Source organism: Oncorhynchus tshawytscha, linkage group LG28 (assembly GCF_018296145.1).
Source record: "Oncorhynchus tshawytscha isolate Ot180627B linkage group LG28, Otsh_v2.0, whole genome shotgun sequence".
Taxonomy (NCBI): Eukaryota; Metazoa; Chordata; class Actinopteri; order Salmoniformes; family Salmonidae; genus Oncorhynchus; species Oncorhynchus tshawytscha.
In genome coordinates, this window is record NC_056456.1 from 32,916,498 (window position 1) to 32,931,584 (window position 15,087).

The 15,087-nt window shown below is 43.3% G+C and overlaps 1 protein-coding gene across 2 annotated transcripts; it reads right to left on the bottom strand.

The window, feature by feature from the left end:
- Positions 1 to 1,975: 1,975 nt before the first annotated feature.
- On the bottom strand, positions 1,976 to 14,970 carry stk25b (serine/threonine kinase 25b). Of its 2 annotated transcripts, XM_024391956.2 has the most exons (12): positions 14,573 to 14,970; positions 10,107 to 10,337; positions 9,864 to 9,920; positions 9,481 to 9,589; positions 4,308 to 4,465; positions 3,756 to 3,941; positions 3,257 to 3,402; positions 2,946 to 3,051; positions 2,782 to 2,853; positions 2,525 to 2,661; positions 2,400 to 2,414; positions 1,976 to 2,297 (listed from the first exon to the last, which is right to left on the bottom strand). In XM_024391956.2, the coding sequence occupies exons 1-12, from the start codon at positions 14,600 to 14,602 to the stop codon at positions 2,258 to 2,260; spliced, it is 1,287 nt and encodes a 428-aa protein (XP_024247724.1). In that variant the 5' UTR covers positions 14,603 to 14,970; the 3' UTR covers positions 1,976 to 2,257. The 2 variants fall into 2 exon arrangements, with proteins under 2 accessions (XP_024247724.1, XP_024247725.1); XM_024391957.2 differs by lacking the exon at positions 2,400 to 2,414 and having other exon boundaries at positions 14,573 to 14,969.
- Positions 14,971 to 15,087: the final 117 nt, after the last annotated feature.

Below are 15,087 nucleotides of genomic sequence, written 5' to 3' on the forward strand. Positions count from 1 at the left end.
CCATCTTGTGTTAATGTTTTTATTCGAGCTAGATTCTAGTTTGCTTCATTTGTCATTCTGGGGCTTGTATATGGCCAATTATACAACAGCTAAAGGCTGTATCAAGGCATTCTGCTTCATCGTCTAAGAACAACCCTTGTGGTAAATATACCACACCTCAAGCCTAGTGGCTCGTCTAGCCACGGGATAAATCCTTATCTAATCTTCTATCCAGATTTTCTTCTTACAGATTACCATATCTTCAGTCTGGTAATGTTCTCCCGGTGGCTTCTGACTCGAGATACAGTAAGATATTGCCAGTTCACCTCAGGTTGATTTGACCGTGTCACTCTTCGACCACAGACTGAAGGAGAACATGCTGACTAAACTCACTTCTACCGCTCCTCCACCTTCCTCGACTACATCATTGTCACAACCTCACGTCTGTCTCCTTGCCTCTGGCAGGCAGAGTTGCTACACCTTCCTTCACTAATTACATGTATGCCAGTAACCTTAGCCTCATCTACTACACAAATGATTTGTATGCTCACCTGACATTCGTATGTTCCTCCTCCTACCTCTTTCTGCTAGCTTTTGGCTGTCACTGATCCATTCAACTGACTTTTTTCCTCTTTAAAAATGTTACTTGCCCACCAATTTAGATACATGAAATTGGGGAGGAAAAAAATACATGACTTTGTTTATTTGCCCATCTATTTAGATTCATGAGTTCAGTGAGAAATACAATGTTCATCAATAGAGAACATGTAAAAGAGCTCCTCACACTAATCCAAATGTATATATTATTTAAAGCTTAGTAGTTGGTATGAGGGTATGCTGGCCAAAACAATACTAACTTTTCTGTGGTTTGTGAATGAATCCTTTCTCCCTTGATTGAGGTAATCGCTGATCTGAATGTTAAGGCAACAGATGATGAAGTGAAGGCAATATTTCATAGCACGTTCACCCATCAAATCTTTGTATATCAGTGGTTGATTTGACAAAGTAAAGGAAGCATTTGAAATGATTTGGAACTAAGCCTACACTATCCCCCCCTGTCTGTCCTTGTCTCCATGCTACAGCTACATGATTGAGAACGTGGTGCTGTTGATCACTGGTGTCCTGAAGCAGAGCTGCTGCCAAGGTGCCTCCCACTGGAAATGTTTGATCAGATTGGCATGGCCCGCACCCCAACGGAGTTCTACTATGCCATCCTGGTGGACACGTCTGGGTCATCACTAGATGACAATAAGCATCTCCTGTAGGCATCAGCAGGCATTTGATGGGGGATGACAGTGACATATCTGATTTTAATATCTATATGACATTTTACAGAATTCTAATGGAAATATCTATATCTAGGAATAATATCTATATCTAGAAATATCTAGGGCAAGCAGTATATTTTTTTCTCAAACATTTTGCCAAACGAGCTACTTTGACTATGGTCCTTTCACATCAGAGAATGTTCAAAAACCTGTCATTAATACTGTAACCCAGTGTATGTGTTTGTACAACCTAGTCTCCTAACACTAGCCTAGCTCCCATAGTGAAACGCTTGTAAAATGGTGAACGCTCTCAAGGAGTCTTCATACCTATGACCACCTGGCAACAGCGGAGCAGTGGGCCTGGCTAAGACTAAGGTCACCCGAGGCCCTGCCGCTCACTGCCAGTGTGAGGAAAGCTGAGGAGCTTAAAAATGAACCGGACAGGTGGAAACATTGGAACTTGCCACCGATCGAACTGGGATGGTGGTTTTTATATTGAACAAAATGTTCAAAGAACTTGCTTCAGACCCAGATTGAATATGTATATCAAACACTTGCAATACTTGTGTGCTTGATTTGTGTCAAGCACAATGGAATAGTGCCAAAGGTGCACAAGCTGAATTATTTAAAATATGTATTTTACCCAGGTTTTATTTGTTGAGTTACATTGAATAGAAAACCTACAACACCCATGCATGTGATGCAACAGACAAGCTCATAAACCCATAGACGTTTCCATAGACTTTATTTTAGGATTGTTTCTCTCTCGATCTAACAGGTATACACAGCACTCTTAATGTCATGGCTTTCTTTTTGTTTTAAATACTCTCCGTTCTATAAAGAAAAACTGTAAAAATATTTAATCATAACTAATTAAAAGTTCTCTGGGAGATTGGTCAGGTGGACTAGGGGGCAGAGGAGGGGTTTTCGTGGTCCATGGGGGGTGTTGGACGGTCTGAGGGGGAATAGAAGTAGGCGGAAGGGGATTTGGAGTAGCAGCCAGCAGGGGTTCACCGCGAGGAGGGCGTGGTGTTACCATTGAGAGAGAACCTGATGAATAGAAGAGGGTAGATTTAAATGAGTGACTAGGTGACACTGAAGTGATAAGACTCCAATGAATCGCACTCATCTGTGTCCTTAGTCATACCTCACCTTTTATTCTTTGTCCTTTCAGATCAGTGGGGTTAGTCACAAAGGACAAGAGATGAGAAAAGGATGTCACTGAAGTGTATTAGAATTGTGTGTGTGTGTGTGTGTGTGCTTGAAGCCAGACTCACCTGCAGACCCTCTCCATCATGTGTGTGACGAGACGGTCTGAGATGCCGGGACAGGACTCCTCGGCCAGGTTAAAGGCGTTCTCCAGCTCTTCGATGGCCCCCACGCCACCTCCAGCAGCCCTCCGCTTCTCCTTTAACTGGACAGGACAAACAGGGATTAGTTCCATTTCAGCATAGATATAAAGTTAATAGAAAAGGAAAATTGTATTGTCTACACAATGTGGACATTCTAATGAGTAGCTTCTGTAACTTGTTACCTCTTTGAAAATGGGAGTGACCAATGCCGACAGACACTGTGACTTGGGTTGGCGTTTCACCGAATCTGCAGACTAAAAAAAACAAAAAACAGAGACAAATGACTTCAGTGTCCCAGCCCAAACCGTTTGTTTGTGTGTTTAAATGTGCACCAACATGGTCTCACCTCTGTATCGGAGTGTGTGTACCCCTTCTGTAGTTTGTTCATGGAGCTGGGTCGGACTGTGGGGAAGGTCCACATCGGACTCTGGTTGTCGTCACCATCAGCATCCCTGTAAGAAGAAGAGAAGGAGACAGTAGGTCTGTTTGAAATGTTTAATTCAGTACCACGTAAAATAGAGAACTGCATGTTATATATCTACAGCCAGTCAGAAATATTCAATATGTTGGTTAGGTTGTCTGTGTGTGTGTTTCAAAACTGCTTCATCCATTGTGCACTGTATATGTCTGCGCTTGTGGGTGTGTTAAGGGCCTCACATATCTGAGTCGTCTGAGCTGGACTCCTCCCCGTGGCCCTCGGACCTCCAGCGACGGTAGCGGTCGATGAGTTCCGACAGGTAGGCTGTCTTCTTGGTGTAGCGTGTAATGAACTTGTGCTTCACCAGCTCCTTGGCTGTTGGCCTCTATGGAGGGAAAGAGCGTAGTACAAAGACACGCATTCAGTCCCATACTAAATATGACTGCTTTGAGCGCTTTAGAAATGAAGTTGGTATTTTTATGATACAACTCTAAATATAGGTGCACCAGCAGCACCATAGAGGTATTTGTAAGTTTATTTCTATAAATAAAACAAACAACAGCGTAAGTACCCATGTTCTCTTTTATGGAAGGCTGCCTACAAAGTCATGCTCATGATAGGTTGTCTACTGCTAATCCCCACAACCAGGTAGACTTCTCAGGGCCACTTTCCCAGAACCCAGATTAAGCCTAGCACTCAACAGAAAATCATTGTCAATGGAGAAATGAACTGACTCACAAAGCGCGGGTCTTTATTGAGGCAGGCCTCCACAAACTCTTTGAAGGGCTTGCTGTAGGATCCCTCCAGGGTGGGAGGGGTGTTCTTCGGAATGAGGAAGAGGACCCTCATGGGGTGCAGGTCTGAGTTGGGGGGCTCCCCTTTGGCCAGCTCAATGGCCGTGATGCCCAGGGACCAGATATCCGCCTAGGAGGAAGCCAGTGTAAGACAGCCAAGTATACACAGATAAAAACATATGTGCTCACACACAGACACACTTGATATTTATGTGTACAGAATTCATAAGGGATGTGCTGAACATGTTTAAAGAGGCTGACATTAAAAACAAATAAGCAGCAGCAGGATTAATGTAAATTCCACCTCAATTCAGTCAATTAAGGAAGTGAAACAATCTTCCAATTCAAAAATAGAAAAATGTTCATTGACAATAAGAGGCTCTTCTCAGATTGGAGTTTCATTGAATATCCTGAACAGAAATAAACCCTTCTGACAACCAACCCTACAGACTAGGACATATTTGAGACAACTGCCAACTCCGTGGGGGCTGCTGACCTTAAAGTCGTACGCCGACTGTTTGATGACCTCGGGCGCCATCCAGAAGGGAGTGCCCACGAATGTGTTCCTCTTGATCTGGGTGTCGGTCAGCTGGCCCGCCACGCCAAAATCTGCCAGCTTCACGTCGCCTTGCTCTGACAGCAGCACATTGGCAGCTGCCACAGAGAGAAGGAGAAGGGGAGGGAGACAGCAAGGTTGGTGGTCAATATATAATAATAATAATAATAATAATAAATGCCACTTAGTAGATGCTTTTATCCAAAGTGACTTACAGTGATAACTTACATTTAATAGATATCATCACAACACATCATTCAAAAAGAAGATGGTAATTAATGTTCTCTATGTTGATCTATTGGCCTACAGCTATTGCTTTGTAGAAATCAGTTTTTATGGATGATTCTCCTGTAAAATCTCCAGCCCCTGATGAATCAGAACATCTACTGTTTAAACACTGTAACGACATGTAATAACAAGATTGAACAATATACATGTTGTATATCAGTAACGTTAGATCACAACACTACCCAGTTAGCTAAAGAGCAACATTAATTAACAGTTATCTAGTCGTTTCAGCAGCCCCAATCTAATAGTTTGTTGTACTTGCCCAACACTCTTTATTTTTATTAGTAGTACCTATATCAGCCAATCACAGTTCGTCATTCCCGGTGAACCTGACTGAGCCGGGCCATCTTCAAAGTGAGATCGAAGTCAGAAGCTCCTTGGCCTGTGCCTCAACTTTATTGAATTTAACCTGCAGTTAGTGCATGCATCTAATTGTAAGTACTGTAACATGTCATTGCTTGCTAAGGCAGTTCAGTTATTTACCATGTTTATGGTAACATATTTTCCTTTTCCATGTGCTTCATGCAATTGCTAGCTAGCTAAGCCAAGATGTCAGCCAGTCATCTTAACATTAGCTTGTTAGTCTTGGTATAGCACATAAGTAACGCTATATCGTTTTAAGCATATTATTTTACTCGTGTTGTCAGGTTAAAGTTATAGCCGTGTTTGTGGACATTTAGATTATTTTATGTAGCCTCATGTAATTATATCATGTAGCTACAATATGTAGGTACTGTATGTAGCCAAATGTTGCATATAGCCCAAAAGCCTGTCCCTTTCCACATGAAGCAGTTGGCCACTATTCCACGTTGGTTCTGGTCTCATGCAAGACCTTAGATACATCCCAGTCACGTTTACTTACCAGTAAATGGGTCTTTATTCTGTAAGTGTATTTCTCTTAAGTGTATTTGGCATTGCCCCTTGCATTATACCATGGCAGAGCAGTACCTTGTCATAATATATTCTGTATACCCCCACAGTCTACTCTATGGTATGTCATGTAAGCCAATACTAATGGTTATTTCTTTCCTTTCTATTCCTTCATCAGTGGTGGCTGGTGGCACTTTAAATGGGGAGGATGGACTCATAGTAATGGCTGGAACAGAATGAATGGAATGGTCTCAAAGACATCAAAGACCTGCTTTCCATGTGTTTGATACCATTCCATTCATTATTATGAGCCGTCCTCCCCTCACCAGCATTCAATGGCTTCAATAAAACCACTTTTACACACACTTACACAGTAGGCAGTCAAAACAAGGAGTGTGGTTAAACCCAGCATCTGTAATAAACCTGTTCTGAAGATATCTTGGACTGGACAGATCTGTGTCGGCTGAACCTCATATCCACTGGCACATATAGTTTTCTACATGGTCTTCCCAGATCAGTCTTTAGTATTTTTTCAACTATTAAAGACATGCTCAGGTACTTTGCATTTTTTGTTTGGCTGGATGTGTGAACGTGTAGATCATACCTGCATAATATACACTACATAACCAGAAATATGTGGACACCTGTTTGTCAAACTTCTCATTCCAAAATCAAGGGCATTAACATGCGCTAAACCAAGATTAGTCGTCAGACTGCCAGATGGTGAAGTGTAATTCATCACTCCATTACACCAGTCTAGCCGACGCTTGGCATTGCGCAAGGTAATCTTAGGCTTGTGTGGATGCTCGGCCATGTAAACCCATTTCATGAAGCTCCCGATGAACAATTATTGTGCTGAAGTTACTTCCAGAGGCAGTTTGTTACTCAGTAGTGAGTGTTGCAACCGAGGATAGACGATTTTTATGCGCTACGTGCTTCAGTGGTCCCGTTCCGTGAGCCTGTGTGGCCTACCACTTTGCGGTTGAGCTGTTGTTGCTCCTAGACGTTTCCACTTCACAATAACAGCACCTACAGTTGAAAATGTTTTGACTGACTGACTTGTTGGAAAGGTGGCATCCTATGACTGTGCCACTGATAGTCACTGAGCTCTTCAGTAAGGCCATTCTACTGCTAATGTTTGTCTATGGACATTGCATTGCTGTGTGCTCGATTTTATACACCGGTCAGCAACGGGTGTGGTTGAAATAGCCAAATCCACTCATTTTAAGGGGTGTCCACATACCATGTAGTGTATGACGAGAGTTACTGTCTTACCTCAATTAGCCACAAAATCCCAAGTTTGAAAGCGACTGTTTTCTGGAAGTTGTGCTGCGCAATTTTCCCTACATTAACCCCCACGTGAGCCAGCCCCCTAGCAATTTGAGTTTCAGCCAATGAGCTTCAGCCCCTTGCCATTTGAGTGACAGCTAGCACAATGCAAACACAGTAGAGAGAGAGCAATGACGTGGTGCACATTTGTGATGTAGTACGCAATCTTTGGGGATCACTTTTGGCTCGCGGGCGCTACTTTCAGAACTACTGGCTAAAATAGTACCGGAAAATCTCTTTAACAAAACTATAATGGGAGATTGGAATGAGAATTATTGTTATTGGCAGGCCCATTTCTTGTGCACTTTACATAAACTCAACTGCAAGACTGAATATTTATCACTCTCAGAACCTAATGAATTCTTTGTGCTTTCGGAGTAGCAGGTTTATGAGTATCACATGCAGAATATTGCTTAGCCTATTACCATTTCATTGTTGCTGGTCATTTGAAGAAATGTCAAACTGTTCTACTTATTGTATATACTGTATAGGCCTACTGTATGTATGTGTTTTTATTTTCAGTCATCGGCCCATATCTGTTTTATCAAAACATGTTTTCTGCACGGTTTTGAACTGGGGAGCTGGACTGAATGTGATAACCACTACACACTATGGAAACTGAAGTGAACTGGCAGATAAAATGATCCCACATGATAAAGTATGTACCAGTATATCAAGTTATTTGATTTTGTCTACATATACACTCAGTGGCCAGTTTATTAGGTACACCACCCCGTTCATGAAAATGGATCGTTCCTACAGACAGTGAGTCACGTGGCCATCTTTTGCTATATAAACAGGCAGACGGGCATCGAGGCATTCAGTTACTGTTTGATTGAACGTTAGAGGGCAAAACGAGTGACCTAAGTGACTTTGAGCGTGGTATGATCATCAGTACCAGGCGGTTCCAGTATCTCAGAACCAGCCTCCTGGGGTTAACATGCACAACAGTGTCTAGGGTTTACAGAGAATGGTGAAACAAACAAAAAACACCCAGTCAGCGGCAGTCCTGTGGGTGATGAGAGGCCAAAGAAGAATGGCAAGAATCGTGCAGCTAACAGGCGGACCACAAACAGGCAAATAACGGTGCAGTACAACAGTGGTGTGCAGAACAGCATCTCAGAATGCACAACTCGTCGGTCTTGTCACGGATGGACTATTGCAGCAGACGATCACACCGGGTTCCACTCCTATCAGCTAAAAACAAGAAGAAGCTGCTCAAGTGGACGTGTGATCACCAACACTGGGCAATTGAGGAGTGGAAAAACATTGCCTGGTCCGACAAATCACGGTTCCTGTTGCGTCATGCTGATGGCAGAGTCAGGATCTAGCGTAAGCAGCATGAGTCCATGGCCCATCCTGCCTGGTGTCAACGGTACAGACTGGTGGCAGTGGTGTAGTGGTGTGGGGAATGTTTTTCTGTCACACTTTAGGTCCCTTGATACCACACCTTGTAGAATCTATGCCCCCAAGAAGTCAGGCTGTTTTGGAGGCAAAGGGGGTTCCCACCCGGTACTAAATGGGTGTACCTAGTAAACTGGCACTTGAGTGTACATATCGGAGTGGCTGCGAAAACAACTTTTTTACCCTGATTGAAGGTCCTGAACTTTTGCTCGTGTGCATTTCACGTTCTGCGCATGCGTTTCTTTACCTCTACTTTCCGCACACATTTGGTCTCTCCCTTCACATTTTTCTGTTTAATCGCAAATTATAATTCTTCAAGTTTTATCGGTGAAACATCCATCCGCTACTAACCAGTTGATCTCAATCAGTTTCATGGGGATACTTAGATCTTCTTGAGTAACACAGTGTTGTTTCGAAGTAGCCTACAGTGTTGTTTTGAATGATGTACAGTGAGTGAATTTCAAAGCAGATGGTGTTAGCAAACTGTAGCATTTTGCCTCGTGGCGCGCTGTTCAGTTTTGGCCACGAGAGAAAGATGTGGTGGTGATTTTGTCTTACAGTAATGTCATACTATGCTATTTTATTAGGTTGTGTTATGTATAATACTGTCATTATGTGATCTTGCAGACATTGATTCAGCTTTCGCCAGAGTAGCCTGGAGTGTATTCATTAGTCATATTCTGTTGCAAAATGTATTGCAACGGAAACTGCTTACCGTTTACTCAAAGAACCAAATGGAAGCAAACAGAGCAAACAAAACGGGGAGGGACCTACATGAATTTGTCCAATAGAAACTCTTGTTTTCATTGTAAAATGTTTTCTGTTTGGAGTAAATGGTTTCCGTTAAAAAACGTTTCACAACGGCAGCGTTTTTCAATAGAATCTGGCTAATGAATACACCCCTGTTCTCTACAAGTAGAGCAGAGACTGTGCGTCAAGTAGATAAAACACATGTGCAGTCACTGAGACCTTTAGTTCGGGGGAACGAAAAGTCGGTTCCGCAGCCACAGCAGCTGCTATTTACTTTTTGAAAATATGTTTATGCCCGGTTTTGAACCGGGGACCTTTTGCGTGTTAGGCGAACGTGATAACCACGACACTACGTAAACCGCCAGGAGAGTGCAGGCTCAGGGTATCATTTCGATGGTTGGGGGATTCTGTTAGGGGGTGCTGTCCTGTTGCATAGACAGATTGATAGAGGACCAAAGGGAGCAGCCTGAACCTTTGATATCTCTGTGGATCTTCCTCTCAGAGTGCAGGTACTCCAGTCCCTTCAGTATTTCCCGCAGTATGGTGGCGATATAGGTCTCTTCTAGAGGCCCAGGACGTAGCTGAAGAGAGAGAAATAGTGGGGGAGGGACAGAGAGAGAGATAATGGGAGAGAAAGGGAAGGAGAAAGGGAGAGTTTCTTGCTGAGAGCCTATTTAGATTATTGCTAAATACGTGTGCTGTGTACATCCTCCAACTCATGCAGTTGTATTGTAAGTTAGAATTTATTAATCAGACATCTAAGTCAGCATTTATGAATCAAACAATTGGCATTGATTCAATGAAATACAATTGTATTTATCCCCTCAGGGGCAATTAGGAAAGGCATTGTCTTACCAGGTCCAGAGCTGATCCCCCACCCAAATACTCCATGATGATCCACAGCTTAGTGCCCTGGAGAAACAGAGACCGAGACATTTTCAATGCTAAGGCTTGCTGTGAGATTTGACCTGAACATAGGCAGAAGTCTCAGAGTGTGTGAGTTTGTGTGCGTGTGTATATATTGGTGTATATTATTGTATGTATGTCTGTATGTGTGTCTCTCTTTCAGTCTCTGTCTATCTATGCGTTTAGCTTCACCTTCAGGTAGGAGCCATAGTACTTGGTGACAAAGGGGCTGTCACACTGACTCAGTACAGTGATCTCCTGCTGTATGTCTTCGATCTCGTCCTCGGCTTCCTCCAGGTCAATGATCTTGATGGCCACTACCTCTTTGGTGCGGTTGTTGATGCCCTTGTAGACCTCTCCAAAGGAGCCCTTCCCAATGCGCTCCTGCTTGGTGAAGTATTCCTCAGGATCCAGCCTGGAATTCTGCTCCACAGGAAAGCAGTGACAACATAGAAGGACTTAGTAAGCTTTTTTAATTATTATTTTATGGGGCAGATCAGCTTTAATATTGCAGAGAGATTGTAGCTTCCATCAATGTAATTGTCTGCATCACTTCCAATCCCCCATATACTTGTATGCAAATATATATAAACTTAGCAAAAAAAGAAATGTCCCTTTTTCAGGACCCTGTCTTTCAAAGATAATTTATAAAAATCCAAATAACTTCACAGATCTTCATTGTAAAGGGTTGAAACACTGTTTCCCATGCTTGTCCAATGAACCATAAACAATTAATAAACATGCACCTGTGGAACGGTCGTTAAGACACTAACAGCTTACAGATGGTAGGCAATTAAGGTCAGTTATGAAAACTTAGGACACTAAAGAAGCCTTTCTACTGATTCTGAAAAACACCAAAAGAAAGATGCCCAGGGTCCCTGCTCATCTGCGTGAACGTGCCTTAGGCATGCTGCAAGGAGGCATGAGGACTACAGATGTGGCCAGGGAAATAAATTGCAATGTCCGTACTGTGAGACGCCAAAGACAGAGCTACAGGGAGACAGGACGGACAGATGATCGTCCTCGCAGTGGCAGACCACGTGTAACAACACCTGCACAGGATCGGTACCTAACGAAAATCACACCTGCGGGACAGGTGCAGGATGGCAACAACAACTGCCAGAGTTACACCAGGAATGCACCATCCCTCCATCAGTGCTCAGACTGTCTGCAATAGGCTGAGAGAGGCTGGACTGAGGGTTTGTAGGCCTGTTATAAGGCAGGTCCTCACAAGACATCACCGGCAACAACGTCGCCTATGGGCACAAACCCACTGTCGCTGGACCAGACAGGACTGTCAAAAAGTGCTCTTCACTGACGAGTCGCGGTTTTGTCTCACCAGGGGTGATGGTCGGATTCGCGTTTATTGTTGAAGGAATGAGCTTTACACCGAGGCATGTACTCTGGAGCGGGATCGATTTGGAGGCGGAGGGTCCGTCATGGTACAGCATCATCGGACTGAGCTTGTTGTCATTGCAGGCAATCTCAATGCTGTGCGTTACAGGGAAGACATCCTCCTCCCTCATGTGGTACCCTTCCTGCAGGCTCATTCTGACATGACCCTCCAGCATGACAATGCCACCAGCCATACTGCTCGTTCTGTGCGTGATTTCCTGCAAGACAGGAATGTCAGTGTTCTGCCATGGCCAGCGAAGAGCCCGGATCTCAATCCCATTGAGCACTTCTGGGACCTGTTTGATCGAAGGGTGAGGGTTAGGGCCATTCCCCCCAGAAATGTCCGGGAACTGCAGGTGCCTTGGTGGAAGAGTGGGGTAACATCTCACAGCAAGAACTGGCAAATCTGGTGCAGTTCATGGGGGGGGAGATGCACTGCAGTACTTAATGCAGCTGGTGGCCACACCAGATACTGACTGTTACTTTGGATTTTCACTCCCCCCCCTTTGTTCGGGGACATATTATTCAATTTCTGTTAGCCACATGTCTGTGGAACTTGTTCAGTTTATGTCTCAGTTGTTGAATTTTGTTATGTTCATACAAATATTTACACATGTTAAATTTGCTGAAAATAAACGCAGTTGACAGTGAGAGGACGTTTCTTTTTTTGCTGAGTGTATATACAAATACATAGAGTGGGGAGAACCAGTATTTGATACACTGCCGATTTTGCAGGTTTTCCTACTTACAAAGCATGTAGAGGTCTGTAATTTTTATCATAGGTACACTTCAACTGTGAGAGACAGAATGTAAAACAAAAATCCAGAAAATCACATTGTATGATTTTTAAGTAATTCATTTGCATTTTATTGCATGACATAAGTATTTGATCACCTACCAACCAGTAAAAATTCCAGCTCTCACAGACCTGTTAGTTTTTCTTTAAGAAGCCCTCCTGTTCTCCACTCATTACCTGTATTAACTGCACCTGTTTGAACTCGTTACCTGTATAAAAGACACCTGTCCACACACTCAATCAAACAGACTCCAACCTCTCCACAATGGCCAAGACCAGAGAGCTGTGTAAGGATATCAGGGATAGAATTGTAGACATGCACAAGGCTGGGATGGGCTACAGGACAATAGGCAAGCAGCTTGGTCAGAAGGCAACAACTGTTGGCGCAATTATTAGAAAATGGAAGAAGTTCAAGATGGTGGTCAATCACACTCTGTCTGGGGCTCCATGCAAGATCTCACATTGTGGGGCATCAATGATCATGAGGAAGGTGAGGGATCAGCCCAGAACTACACGGCAGGACCTGGTCAATGACCTGAAGAGAGCTGGGACCACAGTCTCAAAGAAAACCATTAGTAACACACTACGCCATCATGGATTAAAATCCTGCAGCACACACAAGGTCCCCCTGCTCAAGCCAGCGCATGTCCAGGCCCGTCTGAAGTTTGCCAATGACCATCTGGATGATCCAGAGGAGGAATGGGAGAAGGTCATGTGGTCTGATGAGACAAAAATTTAGCTTTTTGGTCTAAACTCCACTTGCATGTTTGGAGGAAGAAGAAGGATGAGTACAACCCCAAGAACACCATGCCAACAGTGAAGCATGGAGGTGGAAACATAATTCTTTGGGGATGCTTTTCTGCAAAGGGGACAGGACGACTGCACCGTATTGAGGGGAGGGGAGGATGGATGGGGCCATGTATCGCGAGATCTTGGCCAACAACCTCCTTCCCTCAGTAAGAGCATTGAAGATGGGTCGTGGCTGGGTCTTCCAGCATGACAACAACCTGAAACACACAGCCAAGGCAACTAAGTAGTGGCTCCGTAAGAAGCATCTCAAGGTCCTGGAGTGGTCTAGCCAGTCTCCAGACCTGAACCCAATAGAAAATCTTTGGAGGGAGCTGAAAGCCTGTATTGCCCAGCGACAGCCCCGAAACCTGAAGGATCTGGAGAAGGTCTGTATGGAGGAGTGGGCCAAAATCCCTGCTGCAGTGTGTGCAAACCTGGTCAAGAACTACAGGAAACGTATGATCTCTGTAATTGCAAACAAAGGTTTCTGTACCAAATATTAAGTTATGCTTTTATGATGTATCAAATACTTATGTCATGCAATAAAATGCAAATGAATTACTTAAAAATCATACGTGATTTTCTGTATTTTTGTTTTAGACTCCATCCTTCACAGCTGAAGTGTACCTATGATAAAAATTACATGCTTTGTAAGTAGGAAAACCTGCAAAATCGGCAGTGTATCAAATACTTGTTCTCCCCACTGTACATACATACACAGTACCAGTCAAAAGTTTGGACAAATGGTGGCTACTTTGAATATAAATATAGAATATAAAATATATTTAGATTTAACACTTTTTTGGTTACTACATGATTCCATATGTGTTATTTCATAGTTTGTCTTCACTATTATTCTACAATGTAAAAAAAATAAAGAAAATATTTGGGAGATGATTTCCATTTCAATAACTGAAAGTTATTGAGGTTGTAATCTGAATAAAAGGAAAAAGGCCATTTATCATTGAGTGAGACATTCTTATTAATTTACTAGAGAACCCGTTTGGATTTAAGTATAACTTTTGTTTCGCTGAAGCCTTTAGTGAGAGGTGTAATTAACGATTTAATCATTTCTGCTCTCCATATTCATTATATAAATAGGCCCTTTTAATTGTGTCTGGTTCCCATTCCAAATAAAATGGAATATTCCCAATGTGCTCCTGCTTGGTGAAGTATTCCTCAGGACCCAGCCTGGAATTCTGCTCCACAGGAAAGCAGTGACAACATAGGACTTAGTAAGAGGCACAAATACAGGCTTTATTAGCTCGTAAACTAGATCTGTCAAGACATTTGGCCATTCTGGTTTTGGATGATCTATTTGTAAGACGTTATTACAGTTTAGAAAGGTAATTTGATCATATGTTGTCCAAATAGGCTACAATATAAGTCGTGCAAATAACCGACACTGTTATTGGTTAGCTGGTTTACTTGATGGGGATTAGGAGGATGTGTGTTGTTGACAGAGACAAGATTAAACATTGGAGGCTGAATGGATTTCGGATGGGTGTGTACATCTCCGCTATCTTCGAAATCTCCAGTCGTCTGTGTCAGTGTGTAATGATTTAGCTAGGCGCCCCCACCCACCTAAACCCGCCCATCTATTAATCGAATGCCTCGCAGTCATCGGGGTTCGCCTTGGCTAAACGGGGTGACAGTCCCTACAGATTAGGCTACCTACCTGGTTCTGCATGTCGCGTAGGTGCGCCATCCGCTCGGCAGGTTTGACAGGAAAAGGGCAGCCGCAACCCTTTCTGCCTGAAAGACGGAGTTGTCAAAATTCCTCTATCTTATTTTCCCTCCTCTCGAACCCCTTCCGTTAGCAGGCTAGCTAACCAAATAGCTAAACACCCAAGCTATCGTGCTGTCACTCCGCAGTGTTTTCGGCCTCGAATCCCCCGACGGCAGGCTTTACAGCCCGGCCAAAATGCAAAGCTATGTATCGTGTAACTCCATGTATAAGAGTGACATTGAACAGGAACAAAATGTTTCCGTATATTAATATTTAATTCATATCAAAGAACACTCAGCCTGTTCTTTATTTGTGGCTTGAGGAGGACAAAATAATGGGTTGAACAGCGCATGCGCACTTGCGTCTTTCACGGAGTGCAGGGTTGTGGGAATTGTATTTCAACGCGCAGTCGCGTCAGACACAAAGTACATTTTATCAACAGTTCATCGTATCATACACATACA